The sequence below is a fragment of the Adelges cooleyi genome, unplaced genomic scaffold (genome assembly GCF_023614345.1).
Source record: "Adelges cooleyi isolate 19-005CV unplaced genomic scaffold, UGA_ACOO_1.1 ACOO_flye_CR_arks_rails_tigmint_CR_PRNA_248, whole genome shotgun sequence".
NCBI lineage: Eukaryota > Metazoa > Arthropoda > Insecta > Hemiptera > Adelgidae > Adelges > Adelges cooleyi.
Window position 1 is genome coordinate 2,025,848 of NW_026095913.1, and position 14,888 is coordinate 2,040,735.

Genomic DNA, 14,888 nt, shown 5'->3' on the forward strand with positions numbered 1-14,888 from the left:
AATCTAGAGTTTTTAACGTTAATGGATATTTTCATTATACATATTAATCAATATTTCTTGTACTATTTCATAATTAATATTGTGTTATTATATTTTGTTTTAAATTTCTTGATGTATTAAACTAATCAAGTTTCGGGTGTTTATAAGTTATTGGAAATTTCGACTGATTTGTCAGATGTTTTATGTTTGTTGGAGTTATAGCAGATGAAAGACATTGTCGTCCAATAAATTGCAACTTGTAAGAAAACAAAACTTATTTTTATATTTCTGAGTTTTAATATATTACTATAGTATTATATAAAATCTATTCTAGAAAATATAAAGTTTTAAACGTTTATTTCAGTGTTTTCTTTGTATACATTAATTACTATTTCAATATAAATATGATTGTGTTATTATATTTTGTTTAAGTTTCTTGATATTTTAAACTGTTCAAGTGTCGGGTGTTTATAAGTTATAGTTGTAACAATCATTCATGTAATAAAGCAAATTTTATCTTCAGATGATCATTTTGTAGTTAACATCACCTTTGTATTCGACTAGTTAAGAGTTTGTCACTTATTTTTACTTTAACTAGCACTTACACAGTGGCAATTTCTTTATGAGCTCATTGCATTCATCCAAAATTAATTATAATGAACTGAACAGGTTTATTCAAAATTTAATTTAATACTGTATAAAGTAGCACTAAGCGAATATTAGAATTTTTAACCTGACACTTCAATAATCGAATATATTCAGATAAAACGTGTGTGTACAAACGATTTCAATAGGCAGTTTGATTACTATATTTTAGTGGTTTGAAATATAATAGGTAGGTATTTAACAATTTGAATATTTGAATTGCACATTAAGATATTATGTATTTTATATAAAAAATAATGTATGCAATTTTAGATAACGAATAATATTATTAAAAGCTAAGTTGCTTTGCCACACTTGGTAAAATTTTAGGTACTTAACATATTTATTATTTTGGCAACGGTTTAGATTTGATTCGATTAGGTTTAGATATAAAATATTTCAACTAGGCTAAAATCTCAAACCATTATAAAATGAATATTGTTTTACATAAATAAAACAATAAATCGATTATAATATAAATAATAATATAAATGATAATAATAATGACAAAATTAAAACAGCCAATATTGTGTTTATAATGATGTTATTTAATTTTTTGTATTATATGAGAGAGTATCTCAAATAAAATAATTTGACTAGAGTAGTTTGATTGAACAAAAAGGTAAAGTTGTATAATAATGACATACATACATTACCTTTTAAGTTAATCACTTATATAATTGTGTAAGATGATTCTAGAAAATCTACTTATTTGTAGTTACTCAACCACTCGACCACCTCCCGCTTATTAAATAAGGTTATTGGTATCACAAAAGGTACATACATTTATTTAATGTGTATATAATGTTCTTATGTATATTTGCAGTTAGCAGTGTACTCAGATACATTTCCAATAGGTTTTCTGTACATTTTATGACCAAAACCTAGACCGTCAGATGTTGTATAGTTGCTTGGATAAAATAATGTGACTACAGTTTTTTAATTTCTATTTAAACAAGTGACGTACATACATGATAATAGTGTATTACACAATAGTGATATAAATACGTTACAATTTAAGTTGATCACTAATATAACTCAACAAAATAACTCAGTTTTACATTATTGAAATACAAAAATGTATGCAGGTGTTCAGTTTAGTACTGAATATTAAGTTTTTAGTATTTAAAGCCACCCACCAAATATCCGCCTATTTTCACACCGCTAATGTCAACATCAGTTTAATACCAATGTACAACGTTAACTTCATTAAACATTTAACATTTTTAAGCTTGTAGAGAAACTTTGGACACGCTTTAGTTTATCTTATTGGAAAATATTATAAAATTACTTAATATTTACCTTTTTTAGTATTTTTCAAAGCACTATCGACGAGAACCTTAGGCAAGGAACACTCGTAGTGTTATTTGCTATGGCGTTGCTGAGATAAAATAGTGAGTTTTTTTATTGTTAAAACAGTAAACACAATATTACAAGATATTTCGATGAGCTAACATTTTTCGTACAAACACAACCCGACAGAATCAATACGGTACAGCAAACATCTATAAAATTATGTATCCGGCAGTAGCAACAACACAAACCGCTCTTTGGATTTATTCGCTGAAATATTCGATGTCGGCGATGGCCTTTGTCCTAAAGTTTCATTTCAATTTCAATGTTGGCGTTTAAAGAAAACTTTACTTGTATCTTATCATATCGCTTTATAGCGTTAGATCCTAATATTATTTTCTCTATATTTACTACGATTCAGCTATAATATAATAATTGTGTAGGACAACCGAATGAACCTGTTACGGCTCAAACACTTATGTATGTAGTTAAATCGATTTTAAAATGTAGATTTTATTTTCTATTTTATACAAAACATCATTTAAAAAAACATTAATCATAATAATGAATTTCTGAGTAATATCATTTTCTAGTATGAAAAAGTTTAATTAAATATTAAATATAGAGAAGTGTTTTTTGAGGCTTATATGTTTATATTTTACTTATTATTTATTTAACAGATGAACAAACATCAGATGAAATCACAACGTTTTAGTCTAAACTGTGTCGATTGATTGAACAACTGATTATTGCAAAACAATATAAGCCCATATAGTATACCCACTGATATTCTAATTTACAAATGTATGATGACTTTCAAATATATTTCAGTTATTTTTGCGGCATATGAAATCAGCTAAAATGTTAAGAATTAGAACGCGTTCTTGTACAATACAACTGAAAACTCTTGCCTTGTGTTGAATGTGTTACGAAACGGTTCTATTTTAGCGGTTAACCGTAATTACCATAGTGTTTTGGTATGCTCGCCGTCTCGTCTTCAGTATATATTCGGTCATAAAAAGAGCTGTTATGCACATCCTGTTGGGTTGCAAAAGTCAACCACGGTAATACTATGTATTACACACCTATATGGTGTTTTGTTGTTGTCACTTGACGTCACACACATATCATTTTTAATAACATCATAATAACACGAGCGTGGCCAGACACTGGTCGCGACCTCAACAGCTAGCCAAACAACATAACACTATGAAAAATACATTAAAAACTGTCGTCGAAATGAAGAAAATATTTTCGATTTCTTATATGGAACCCCGGATTATCTAATTAGTCTCTTAACTGCCGCATATTTCCCTCGGATATATTTTATGTATAGGTACGTATTTTAAATAGTTAATTGCCCTTAGATTACATAATACTTCATAAACAACAACTTATCTACACCTAAGCAAAACAAGATATCAATATTGTAATAACCAGCTATTTCTATTAGCATTCGTCTATGAATAATTCAAACGTTATGATTTCTTACAAGTCAACGATCCTGATTCCATTTGAATTATTTTCAACCCAATTTATTTTTCAATTATTCTCTTCCAATACGAGCATATCTGCTGATATATTATAATATCTATTTTGCAATCGAATAATATTACATCGAACTATCAAAATTCAAACGCATTTAATCCTCGAAAGAATTAAATGTAAATTTATTTGACAATCTCAGAGAAATAGAAGCTATCGTTCAATTGAAATTGCATGATTTCAACTTTGCGGTATGCGTTAAGTGTTTGAATAAAACATTTATTTTTTTATTTTAAGCTTTTAAAATTAGTTTTAATACAAGCTAGTACATTTTTCTATGCGTTTTTGATTTTGCGAACAATAACTAGTGCTGAGCAATATCAAAAAATTCTAGCACATTGAGAAAAATGTATAGTGAGGTCACATTGATACTAAATTGTCAATGGTATAATATGTGATAATTACATTTATGAATTTAAAAGTGAAATAAGCATTAAGAGTTCAGCCCTCCTAAGAGCGAATGAGTTTATCATACTATATTAATTTTTCACTCCATATCGGTATAGTTTGTATCTAAAAAATATCTTGTACAAATTAGGAAATAATTTGACTTTTTTCCCCTCAAGTTATAGCGTACCTTTACCTTAGCACAATCTGAAGTATAATCATAATGAGAAATTATTGTTAATTAAAATATTCAATTAATGATTACATTTACAATATCTAATGTAATGGAGTTTTTAACTTTAACAAAAAATACAAGGTTAGGAGTAATTTGAAAGTAATGAATTGTACATATAGGTATAATAATGATTTATTATTGTGGTTACATGCACAAAATAATCATTGATCAAATGAGCAAATCCAGCCGTCAATTTAACTTTGTTTTTCAACAGAATTGTTCCGAGTAAATTTAACATGTAGAATAAGTAAGTCTTTGTATGGGGTGTTGATATAGGGGCAAAAGTAGTAATTAAACCAAGCCTAACTATATCTAACCAAACCGGATTAAAATAATCCAATCCTAACCTAACTTGACCTATCCAAACAATGAAAATCAAACACAGTTAATAGTTTAATGTAACTATATGTTTTTTCATGTCGCTAAAGATTTGTATATAATTATAAAACTTACTTATTACAATTATTTACATAGTTTATTTTATAAAATAACACAATATAATGACTTGTGTGTGTTTTATTTAAATGACAATACAAAAATTATTCAATCTGAATACTTTAGCTTTTTCGTATAATCAATGTACAATAATGTAAAACACTAATGGATTTTGGGATTAAAAAGTTTTCCGCTTAGTTTAGTTCTCGTTTTAACGAGGTGTTTCCTAATTTAAATTCTCACTGCACTCACAAGAGCTTAGCGGTAACTTTACTGCGTGTAACACACCGTTAAAATTTCAGTTTTAACCGATGTGCCGTTTGGTTTGATCACTTAATAATATCCGACGCTTATCTTGTTCTGTACCCACTGTAGTTTTTTTAATACCCGATCAATTTCTTCGAATAGCAACTCTGTAAATTATCAATTTTAATTTTTTGGTACTTTGTGGCCGTGAAAGTTGTAAAAGTTCACTCTTTCGCCATTAAATTCAGGGCATACACAAAAATAAACTATACACATTTTTAATTTCAGTTTTAACTAACTAAAATGGCGATTAAAATGGTCGGATCGAGTTGAAATTTGTAACGAATATTTATTTGGTGTGTCCCTATAAGACATGTGACCTGTGACCTCCCCGTCCCCACTATACCCAGACCCCCACTAAATAGACTTGCTCTGATAAAATCACTTTAAAATTAACGCTTTGATGCGAATCTGTGGACACTGCACCTCACTTCAATACTTTCTTACTGTGCTCGGTTTGGACTGTACTTATATTTTTATTGCACGATAAGACTTTGCGAGCCGTTGGAGGGTATTATGTATTATTAATTGTATAAGAAATAACATATTATGTCATATTTTGAGTTAACAAGCCGATTTCACAAACGACATGGATCTGACACAAGGGGGTTTAAGTGGTTTAAAGATTTCTATGTATATATTTATGAAATCGCGTGTCGTAAAACTTGGCTCGTATCGGTTTTCAAAAGAGTTACCGCCATTGTTATTCGAATGATAAATGGATGTGCGAGGATTAATATATATATATATATTTTTTTTTTGTCGATAATCTTAAAAATGAAAAATAACATTATACCGAGCTTTTATTTATAAAAGCACAAAATGGCAATTTGTTAATGTCAACTACAATAGTAGGTATATTTTTATTGTAAACTTATATCGTGAAATATCCATACGAGCAAAAAGAAAAAAAAAATTGCACTCCAGATGAGTGCTTTTCATAAAAAAAAACATCTCTCGGTTTTTTTTTACTTCTGACTCGGTTATGTTATGTCGTCGACTGTGAGTATCAACTGCAAAATAATGTATATCTAACGATATTGTACTGTTGAGTAGTACACCAGTATACCTACTTGAACAATTATTTTGGATTTTTTTTCTACAATTTCTATTATCATATACACAAGTTCGGACAGTCTGACATATGTATTGCTGATTTAACGAGATATTATTATTATTCTATTTTGTTTTTTTTTCGGGGGGGGGGGGGAGATAGATGAAAAAGGCTATTGTTTGTTCGTCTCCGTTTGGGATCTCAAGTTAGATAGAAAAAAAAATTCACATGGGAATACATGTGGTCAAATAAAATAAGAACAAAAAATACTTATTACTTTTCTTTGTTACATAAAGTTGAATTAAATCTACCGAAAACTCGGCGAGGTAAAAAGTAAAAAGTAAAACTTTTTAAATCAAAATCGTCCCAAGCTCCAATATATCCCGACTTTCGGTAACGTGAGATAGCCAAAGGAGTTTAAAAATTTAAGAAAACGCAACATTTTCACGGGAATTCTATTTATAGCACGGAGAGAACTTAATTTGACACACCATGGTAAAACGACACATTGATGTTTTTATAAGGAACACCGATATTTAAGAACCCAGAACTCTTTCAATTACAAGACTTGCATTCTCCTATACATAATAATTATACCTACCCATGTTTGTACCCTATCAAAGAGGTAATTAGCGAAATTGTGCTTTGTGTGATATACATTTTTATAACTTTTAATATTTAGTTTAAAATTACGAAATTTTATGTATGTAGGCTTCGATATATTTCTTATAAATTTGTACTATTTTCAGTTTTAACAAAACAAAGATTAAAACGTTACATACTAGAAATTTCCTACTTAATTTATGTCTCTAGCAAAATTACAAAATGGTTACTTACACAAAGAGTGTATGCAATTTTACCTAACCCTCATTTAATGTACTATTTGATACTATTGTCTCAAGTGTTAACTGAAAAAATATTTTCTTTAAAATTTCCAAATTAAAAAGTGATATGTCATAATATTAAGCCTGCCTTTCTCAACACCAACGTTTGGACAAAAATAGATAAATATATTGTTATACTTTTTTCCAATAAAAAACTGGCGCAGATATGCACAGAAATGCACATTAATCTGAATCTGATTAAAAAAAATGTGTATTTTACAAAATGTATAATTAAAGAAAAATCTACATATATAAAAATCAATAAAACACATTGTTGTTGAATGTATTGTGTTTTTGGCTTAAAGTAATTAATATGTTATTGAGAATCAATTAGTTGTCCATTTCCGTTGATGGTGTTTTTCTTGCATTTTCTTTAGTTTCGGAATTTCAATCTATGTTTGTAGGGTAAATTTATTTACTGCGAGTCCAAGGTTGTTGGGAATTCGTTTGTTTTCGAAACAATAAAGTAGAAAACAAAAATGTAAAATTGCTCTCTGACACTATATAAAGCTCTGCAACCGTTTAGATGGATTCATAAAGTACATTAGATATACTCACTGATCAATAATAGCGTTTAACAGTTTACAAACCATCATGCAGTACGCTACAGTAAGTATAAAATCTATTGCATTTGGTTATTATATATATTTTATAATGGAACATTTTTTTTAAATTTTTGCTCTATTTCAATACTATTTTAACCGTTGTTTAATTAGTAAAAAGTTCAAAAATTATGACTTACAATTTATCGTTCTATCGCAATTTTGGCAGTAGTGTTGTTTTTAAAATAATTTAAACTATTCGTAGATTTTATAGTATTTCCCTAAATTACATTAAGCATTCTTCTGTTCGTATCTAAAACACTGCGACCATAATTCTTTTTAATTTGAATTTGTTTTTAATTGGTGCCAATTAAATAGTACCTACACAGTTGTTATACAAACCGTATAGCAACAGAGCCAGATAAAATTAAAAAATAATTATCCTCCTAAAAAATGTCTGGATAATTTACTACCATGTTTTAGACTCGATCAGCTTCGTATTGTCTCTAATATTGATCATTTTTCAAACGACAACTATATATATATAATGGTATATTATTTAATAACTACAATTAAAACCTAAATAATTATTACAGCTCTCATGCAAAATTGGAGAAGGTAATATTGTCTTACATTGATGTGTTTTTATTTTTACTATGTGATTGGAACCACGACATTTCCTAAGCCCTTGAACTGATATTTGTTTAATGTACCTAACAAAATAATAATCTATAAATCAGAAATCAAACATGAAAAAGGTAAGGTACTTTGTTGTGCCAACAATTATAAAAGTTCATCCCTTCCCTTAAAAATTGAGATTAACACCCAAATATTGTACTAATTACATCTTAAAATATGATGTTCTATAATGGGCTATTAAAAACATAACACATTTTCTTAAAAATCAACAGTCGACATTTTTTTTTGCTAAGGAAAAATTGTAAAAAAAGAGAAAATTTCAGTTTGATTATAGACTATTTTTTCAAACTGGCAAATTTGTTTTTAATTCCATAAATATATAGACAAAAAATATTAAAACATGTTAGCGTTTAAATGTTCGTCAATCTGTTCGATTGCTATGACTTTGTAAAGATTTTACAACAGTAGCACAGCAATTTCCCATTAAATAATGACAAGAACAGCTTGTTTATCATTATCTCAAAACATTTCATTGTCTTCTCGCCTATAGGACAATGCGAACATAAGTATGAATTTGTTCGGCTAATGGATTTTGTTAAGCCGAAGACACATGACAATATTATAAAGGGAAATGTAATATCTTTACAAAGTCACCGCAAACGAACAGACTGATGACGATTGAAAAATTGAAACGCTTTTTTGTCTACATATTTATGGAATTAAAAACGTGCGTTCCCCGAAAAAAACGCAGTCCATACTTGTTTTCTATGTGTAAAGGATGAAGTGAATAGTATTCAAGTATTGAAAAATACAGTAAAATAGATAATTACTGTCTTACGTCAGACGGATCACTCTGAAATCATGTCGTGTTGGTTTTGATTTTTGTATAGAAATACTATTTTTTTTTTTAGATTGCCGCATTACTATTAGCCGGCGTTTGCTTGTCCGTGGCCAGACCAGAAGGCATCTATAATTATGCGTACGGTGTAAACGACCCGAACACTGGCGACCAAAAGGATCAGCAAGAAACGAAAATCGGCGAAGCCGTCAAAGGATTTTACCGCGTGCTGGACGCAGACGGTCAGATGCGCATCGTCAACTACTTGAGCGACCTAAACGGATTCCAAGCCAATGTCGTACGGTCGCCGGTAACCACGGGAGGTCACGGTTTGCCCGTCCTGGAGAAATCCGCTCAAATCGTCGACAGCTTGCCAAACCTGGCCACCGGTTTGCACGGCTCCGGTATTGCAGGCATCCCGGTATCCAGAATGGTCAAGTTCAACGGTCCCCTCGTCAGCCAGGTCCTATCCCCTTCGGCGGAGATGCCCTTGGGATATTCGTACGTCCAGGAACACCCGGTCTTGAAGAAATGGTAACGGTGCAGCTTTTTTTTTGTATTTGCCAATTTCGTTGGACCCGCGAGAAATGTAAATAAAACTAAAACTTATTTTTTAAACATCGACCCCCCAAGTGTTATTCATTGAACATCCCCCAAGCCGTTGTACCAGCCCGTCAACAATTAATATGTTTTTTCTTTTATTAGGTCATACTGGGTTTAGTCCTTCTGTTTACTTGACCCGCGGTATACAAGCTAGTTGTGTTAGTTCATCACTTTATATCATTACTCTATTACACTACACGTTGTTTAGATCCAAACGAATATAACTACCGGCCATCGAAGGTATGAAACGAACAGTGGTGAATTAACAGCGAGACAGGCGTGGATGTATTATTATTATCATTAATGTTGGCACACTTTGAGTAGTTTTTTATTTTTTAAAGACGCCGACGTCTAAAACGTTTGACTTGTTTCGATTAATTTACATAGAATTTCATTAGTTTCTTGTACGGTATTTTAAACCGCACGCCGCAATTTAATTTTCGCCAAAAACTTGTTGGGATTATGCAAAGGGCCGATGACACAAAATGGAATAATAATACGACCATGATTGTTATTCGTATGGATATTAATCCATACTGGAAAATATTAATTTTGCAGTACCGCCGACCGGAAAACCACGGTAAAAACAAAATATTTTTACTAACGTCTAATAATAGCAACAAGGGGTCACAATAAGTAAAATATTACAAAGTAATCGAAAAGGCGAGCTGCAGTGAGGGCAAAATGGCAAAATTTCATTTCTCTGGTATACATATTTAATTTGTTTCACTACAACAACCATAATATAACTTATCAGTTATTATATTTTCATATTATCATATAAAATTTGAATTGATCTATTGATCTGTATAGTTGATAAGGATTACGTTGTGCAGTGTTTAACAACCTATACAAAAAAAGGTGTACATTGTTTTATTTAAAGTAGTCGTACTGGCTTCTTGATTACTTTGTTACAGGACATTATATTATGATGATAAAGTTCTATATATTTTTACTCTATTAATAATAATACAATTTTATTGTGATCCGCATAATATGACAAACAACAAACGACACGTTTACATGTTATCAAAAAACGGCAATTTCAGTTATTAAAATATACAAAAAATGAAATACATTAGAACGAATTACAAGTAGGCTACTGGCACCGGTGACGATCTGTATTGACTGGCGTCCGCCTGGTCTGGTGCCTTGAGTGTTGATTGCCTATTGCCATGTTGTGTAGGCATAAGGGTGTGCTGATTTCACGGACGGTTCAGGTGTGACGGAATGTTTGGACAGCGGTGCGGGTGCGGGGGGCAGTGAGAGCACGTTCGAGTTCGGGATACTCGCGAATCTCGCCGACGGTTCGGGTGTGCTCACGAGTTTGGACAGCGGTGCGGGAGCCTGTGGTAGTGGAAGCACGTTCGAGTATGGGATACTCGCGAATCTGGCAAGCGCTTCGGGTGTGCCGGTGTGTTTGGACAGCGGTGCGGGAGCCTGTGGCAGTGAGAGCACGTTCGAGTGTGGAGCACCAGAGTACGGGACACTAGCCGGAGCGGGTTGTAGCTTAACCGAAGGCGCGTCCGAGTATGGCGTGGCTCCGTAAGAGTTGGTCAGAGCCGGAAGTGCACCGTTGGCCGCCGGTTGGCGTTTTACTTCGGCAGAAAATCCGTGAACCGGATCGGCTTTGTAGTGAACAACCCGCACCGAACCGTCGGCGTCGAGCAAACGGTAAAAACCACTAACCGTGTCTCCGTTTCTCACTTCTTGTTGGTCCTTTTGGTCGCCGGTTTTGGGATCGCTAACGCCATAAGCGAACCCGCCGTCGCTAGCGTACGCCAAGCAAACGCTGGCCGCCAACAACAGGCACACCTGCAACAACAATGAGTTAATCGTTGTTCCATCGTCGGCTATTATAGTCTTATCTAGACTATGATGGTATTATTAATGAGTTAAGTTTTTTTGTAAATTGAAGAAAAACATTTTTAATCATCTTAGTCATGAATAATATTATACTTAATATGTTTGAATATTAGAAATAATCGAGCCAACAAAAGGTAAGCCTTTAGCAATGTCCATTACAGACAGTTTGGGTTTTTCTGAATTAAGTGTAAGGGCCGTAATGAGAACCAAAAATTGTGAAATAATAAATAATTCTTCTGATAATTGTATAAGTCTGGCATATTAGTAGTAAGTGAAGTAATTTGTTTGGGGGGGATGGGTTGGTTATTTTTTAATTTACGGGAAAGGGCCCCCCAAAGGTATTTAGCCTTATGGTTCAAAATGCCTAAATCAGGGTCTGCATAGGTTTGTTTATCAAATAGATATTATATAATAACGGAGACAAATTGTATACAAATCGAAAATTATAATTTATTCCATAGACAGATGTGTAGTACTTACTTTCATTCCACTCATGTTTATGAACAGCTGTTAGCAGTTAAAACGGACAAGATAGAAAATCGAATCGTTGAATGCGTCGACTTAGGTTAGTGAAGATCTATATATATAGGTATTAGTGATTGTACCACCGATTATCAAAAAATAATAACAACAATATCAACCTTGGCATTTTTACACACTATAACCACTGAATAAATGAAAAACTTGAGTGTTTTAACCAAAGGCGTGTATTTTGAAACATTAACGACAACATTTTAAAACTAGCTGTTGTGCAAGGAGGAAACATTGTATATGTAGTTCTCGGATGACAAACGTTTGTGAAATAATAAATCGAACAGTTAATTATTTATTGTGTAACACCACGTTTAAATAGACCGCTTTGTTGTTCGTCGATTTGGTTTAGCAGTATTTCTACTATCCAATAGTCTAATGTGATATTTCAAAACCCTATTTTCATGCTCTTTGCTCAAGATAGTCGCCGTTTGAAAATCTATGTAGGTACCGTCCGAGACGTAAATAGTGGACTTTACCGAGCAAGTTCCACAAAAAAAAAAAAGTGTAACTATTATGAATGAATTATGTTGTATAACAGTCTGACCGATTAAAATATATAGTCCCCGATTCAGTGATTCGAGAAACGCGACCGAATTAAATAATACTCTTGGCAATATTTTTAAAAATTGTTTTCATTAAATATTAAGATGACTATTGAATATTTATTAAGTTGCTAGTTATGCACGAATTGCTCACCACGCGTTAACGATGCGGTATAGTACATGGAAGTCGCAATAATTTAAGCATATTAGCTGATGCGATAAGATTTGGTTTTTTATTTTTTGTTCTTTCCCTTTTTATTTTAATTTGATCGTATGATTTATATTGTGTCGAAATCGCGATTCGTCGAAGCTAAATAAATCTGCAATGATTACCTGAGAAAATATAACACAATTTCAAACAAGCACACCGGGATTAGCCTATTGGATGAAACCCAATTATATTTCAATTGGATTAAAAAAACAATACTCTTGTCCGGATCAGAGTTTGCCGCAAACAAATAACAAAACAGATTTACACAGTCCAATGGTATTTTTTTTTTATATTTTATTTATACACAAAACAAACAAATATATATTAATATGTAGTTGTTATTGTAAAATAACATCAATATTTCAGTTCAAACACGCTTATACAGAATGGACATAATATTATTAAACATTAAATGTAACAAATACATCCATGAACGCTTCAATGCATTCGAATCGAACCAGTTTTTATATTGTCATTGATATTATTCTATGGGACAGTGAACAAACCCTAAATAAATAAGATGCATTCTTTGATTTAGGTAGGTATTCTGCTAGTTATTTACAATACTACATTTTTTTTTATGTCAATAATACAAACATTAACATCAACAATGATATTTTGTTTCGGTATTGCAAAAAATATAATATTTTGTCTGCACTAGCACTGGGTTTTGTGTTTCCGGTATGATATTATAAATTTTAATGTTTTCGTTTAAATTAACCACAAAAGAGATAAGGAATTTTTTTTAAAATTATTTTACTGACGTTTTTATATTTAATTATAATATGGGTATCATTTTTGTCTCACTACACGCCTAAGAATTTTTACCTTGACGTACTGGATTAGATTCTGTAGTTCTGCGAACACAAGAAAACAATCGACTAGTAGTTATTCATTTTTAATTATGTCTGTTATAAGATCTGAAAGGTAAATATTTAAAGAAGAAAAAGTAAATATGTGTAATAGAATTATATTATCAAAACCACTATTTACACTGTTTTTTTAACAGTAACACTAAACTTACAACGTTTTCATATTTTTTTCCTTTATCATCGACAAATAAATTAATTGAACAACAACTTTGCAATGGTATTTAGTTACTTGAGGTCTTACTTTTCTACTAATTTAACCGTTGTGCATTTCGGGATGGGAAACCGATAGTACAGGAATATCGAGAAAAAAAACATGCCAAAACCAAATAATAATACCAATAATGTATTCTGTTTTATTAAATGCCATATATTATGATTGTGTAGGGTAAAAAAATGGACAGTACATTATAACGAATAGAGAACAATATGGCGATGAGATAACGGTATTTTGCCATCACATCAACGCCGTTGTTACTTATTGTAATGCATCTGGTCGTAGTGCGAGAACAAACCGCCTTCGTACCCAAACGGGAAAGCCGAGAATTCGGCCATTTTGTGAAGGTTGTATTGGAATTGAGGGAAATCGAATATCGGGTTACCGCTGTAGTAGTAAGCGTAGGGCAGAGGCGCGGTTTTCGCGAGGGTCACATAAGGTTGTGGATCGTTTGCCATCGGTCGGGGTTCGTTCGTCGTCGGTCTAGGTTCGGTCATCGTCGGCCGGGGTTCGGTCATCGTCGGTCGGGGTTCGGTCATCGTCGGCCGGGGTTCGGTCATCGTCGGTCGGGGATCGTTTGCCATCGGTCGATAGACCTCTTCACTGGCCAATTTTGCAACTGTGTCCGATTCATCAGTCGAGGGATGAGCAAAGACGTTGACTAGACAAGCGCCGAATAGCAACAGAGAAGTCTGAAACGAATCAACATAATATCCTCAGTGTTACACTGAAGCCATTGCCGAGGACAAAGCTACCTAATAAATAAATATACTCGTCGGTTACAACAAGTATAACATTCGCTCAAAGGGACCGCTTTAATTATTACTTTTATAACATTTATTTCACTATATAATATGTCTTGTGCTGTTCAACTGGCTCGTACAACTGTAATGTAACTTGGACGTGACATAAGTAAAAAAAAAAAAACTCGAATCGTTCCCGACAATATTAAAGTAATTGACTTCGTTTAATGTTATCAAGAATTATTATTATATAACATTGCCAGAACGGAATGAATCTTACCTTAACGTAACGCATGGTTGACTAACCGATATTTTCTTCTAACGCCGGGTTGTCTGTAGAACGCAAGAACAAACAAGATCTATATTTTTTAATGATTTCCTTAAGTCTTTTTATACGACGTCGGAGCGCGCGTCATTCCACCACTACTATATTTAATTTATTGCAGCACCTTGAGACTTACATGGACGAACTACTGTGGCTAGTGGCCATTAGCTTTTATCAACGTTTACAGGATAATAAT

General features: G+C 32.2%; 2 protein-coding genes across 2 annotated transcripts; one reads left to right on the forward strand and one right to left on the reverse strand.

Annotated features, from left to right (window-relative positions):
• Positions 1–8,054: 8,054 nt before the first annotated feature.
• Positions 8,055–9,320, forward strand: LOC126837389 (cuticle protein-like). Its single transcript, XM_050571297.1, has 2 exons — positions 8,055–8,063; positions 8,856–9,320. Exons 1-2 carry the CDS (start codon positions 8,055–8,057, stop codon positions 9,318–9,320), a joined length of 474 nt encoding a protein of 157 aa, XP_050427254.1.
• A 1,186-nt stretch (positions 9,321–10,506) lies between these two features.
• On the reverse strand, positions 10,507–11,793 carry LOC126837374 (cuticle protein 8-like). The gene is made up of 2 exons (XM_050571280.1): positions 11,732–11,793; positions 10,507–11,200 (listed from the first exon to the last, which is right to left on the reverse strand). The coding sequence occupies exons 1-2, from the start codon at positions 11,744–11,746 to the stop codon at positions 10,553–10,555; spliced, it is 663 nt and encodes a 220-aa protein (XP_050427237.1). The 5' UTR covers positions 11,747–11,793; the 3' UTR covers positions 10,507–10,552.
• Positions 11,794–14,888: the final 3,095 nt, after the last annotated feature.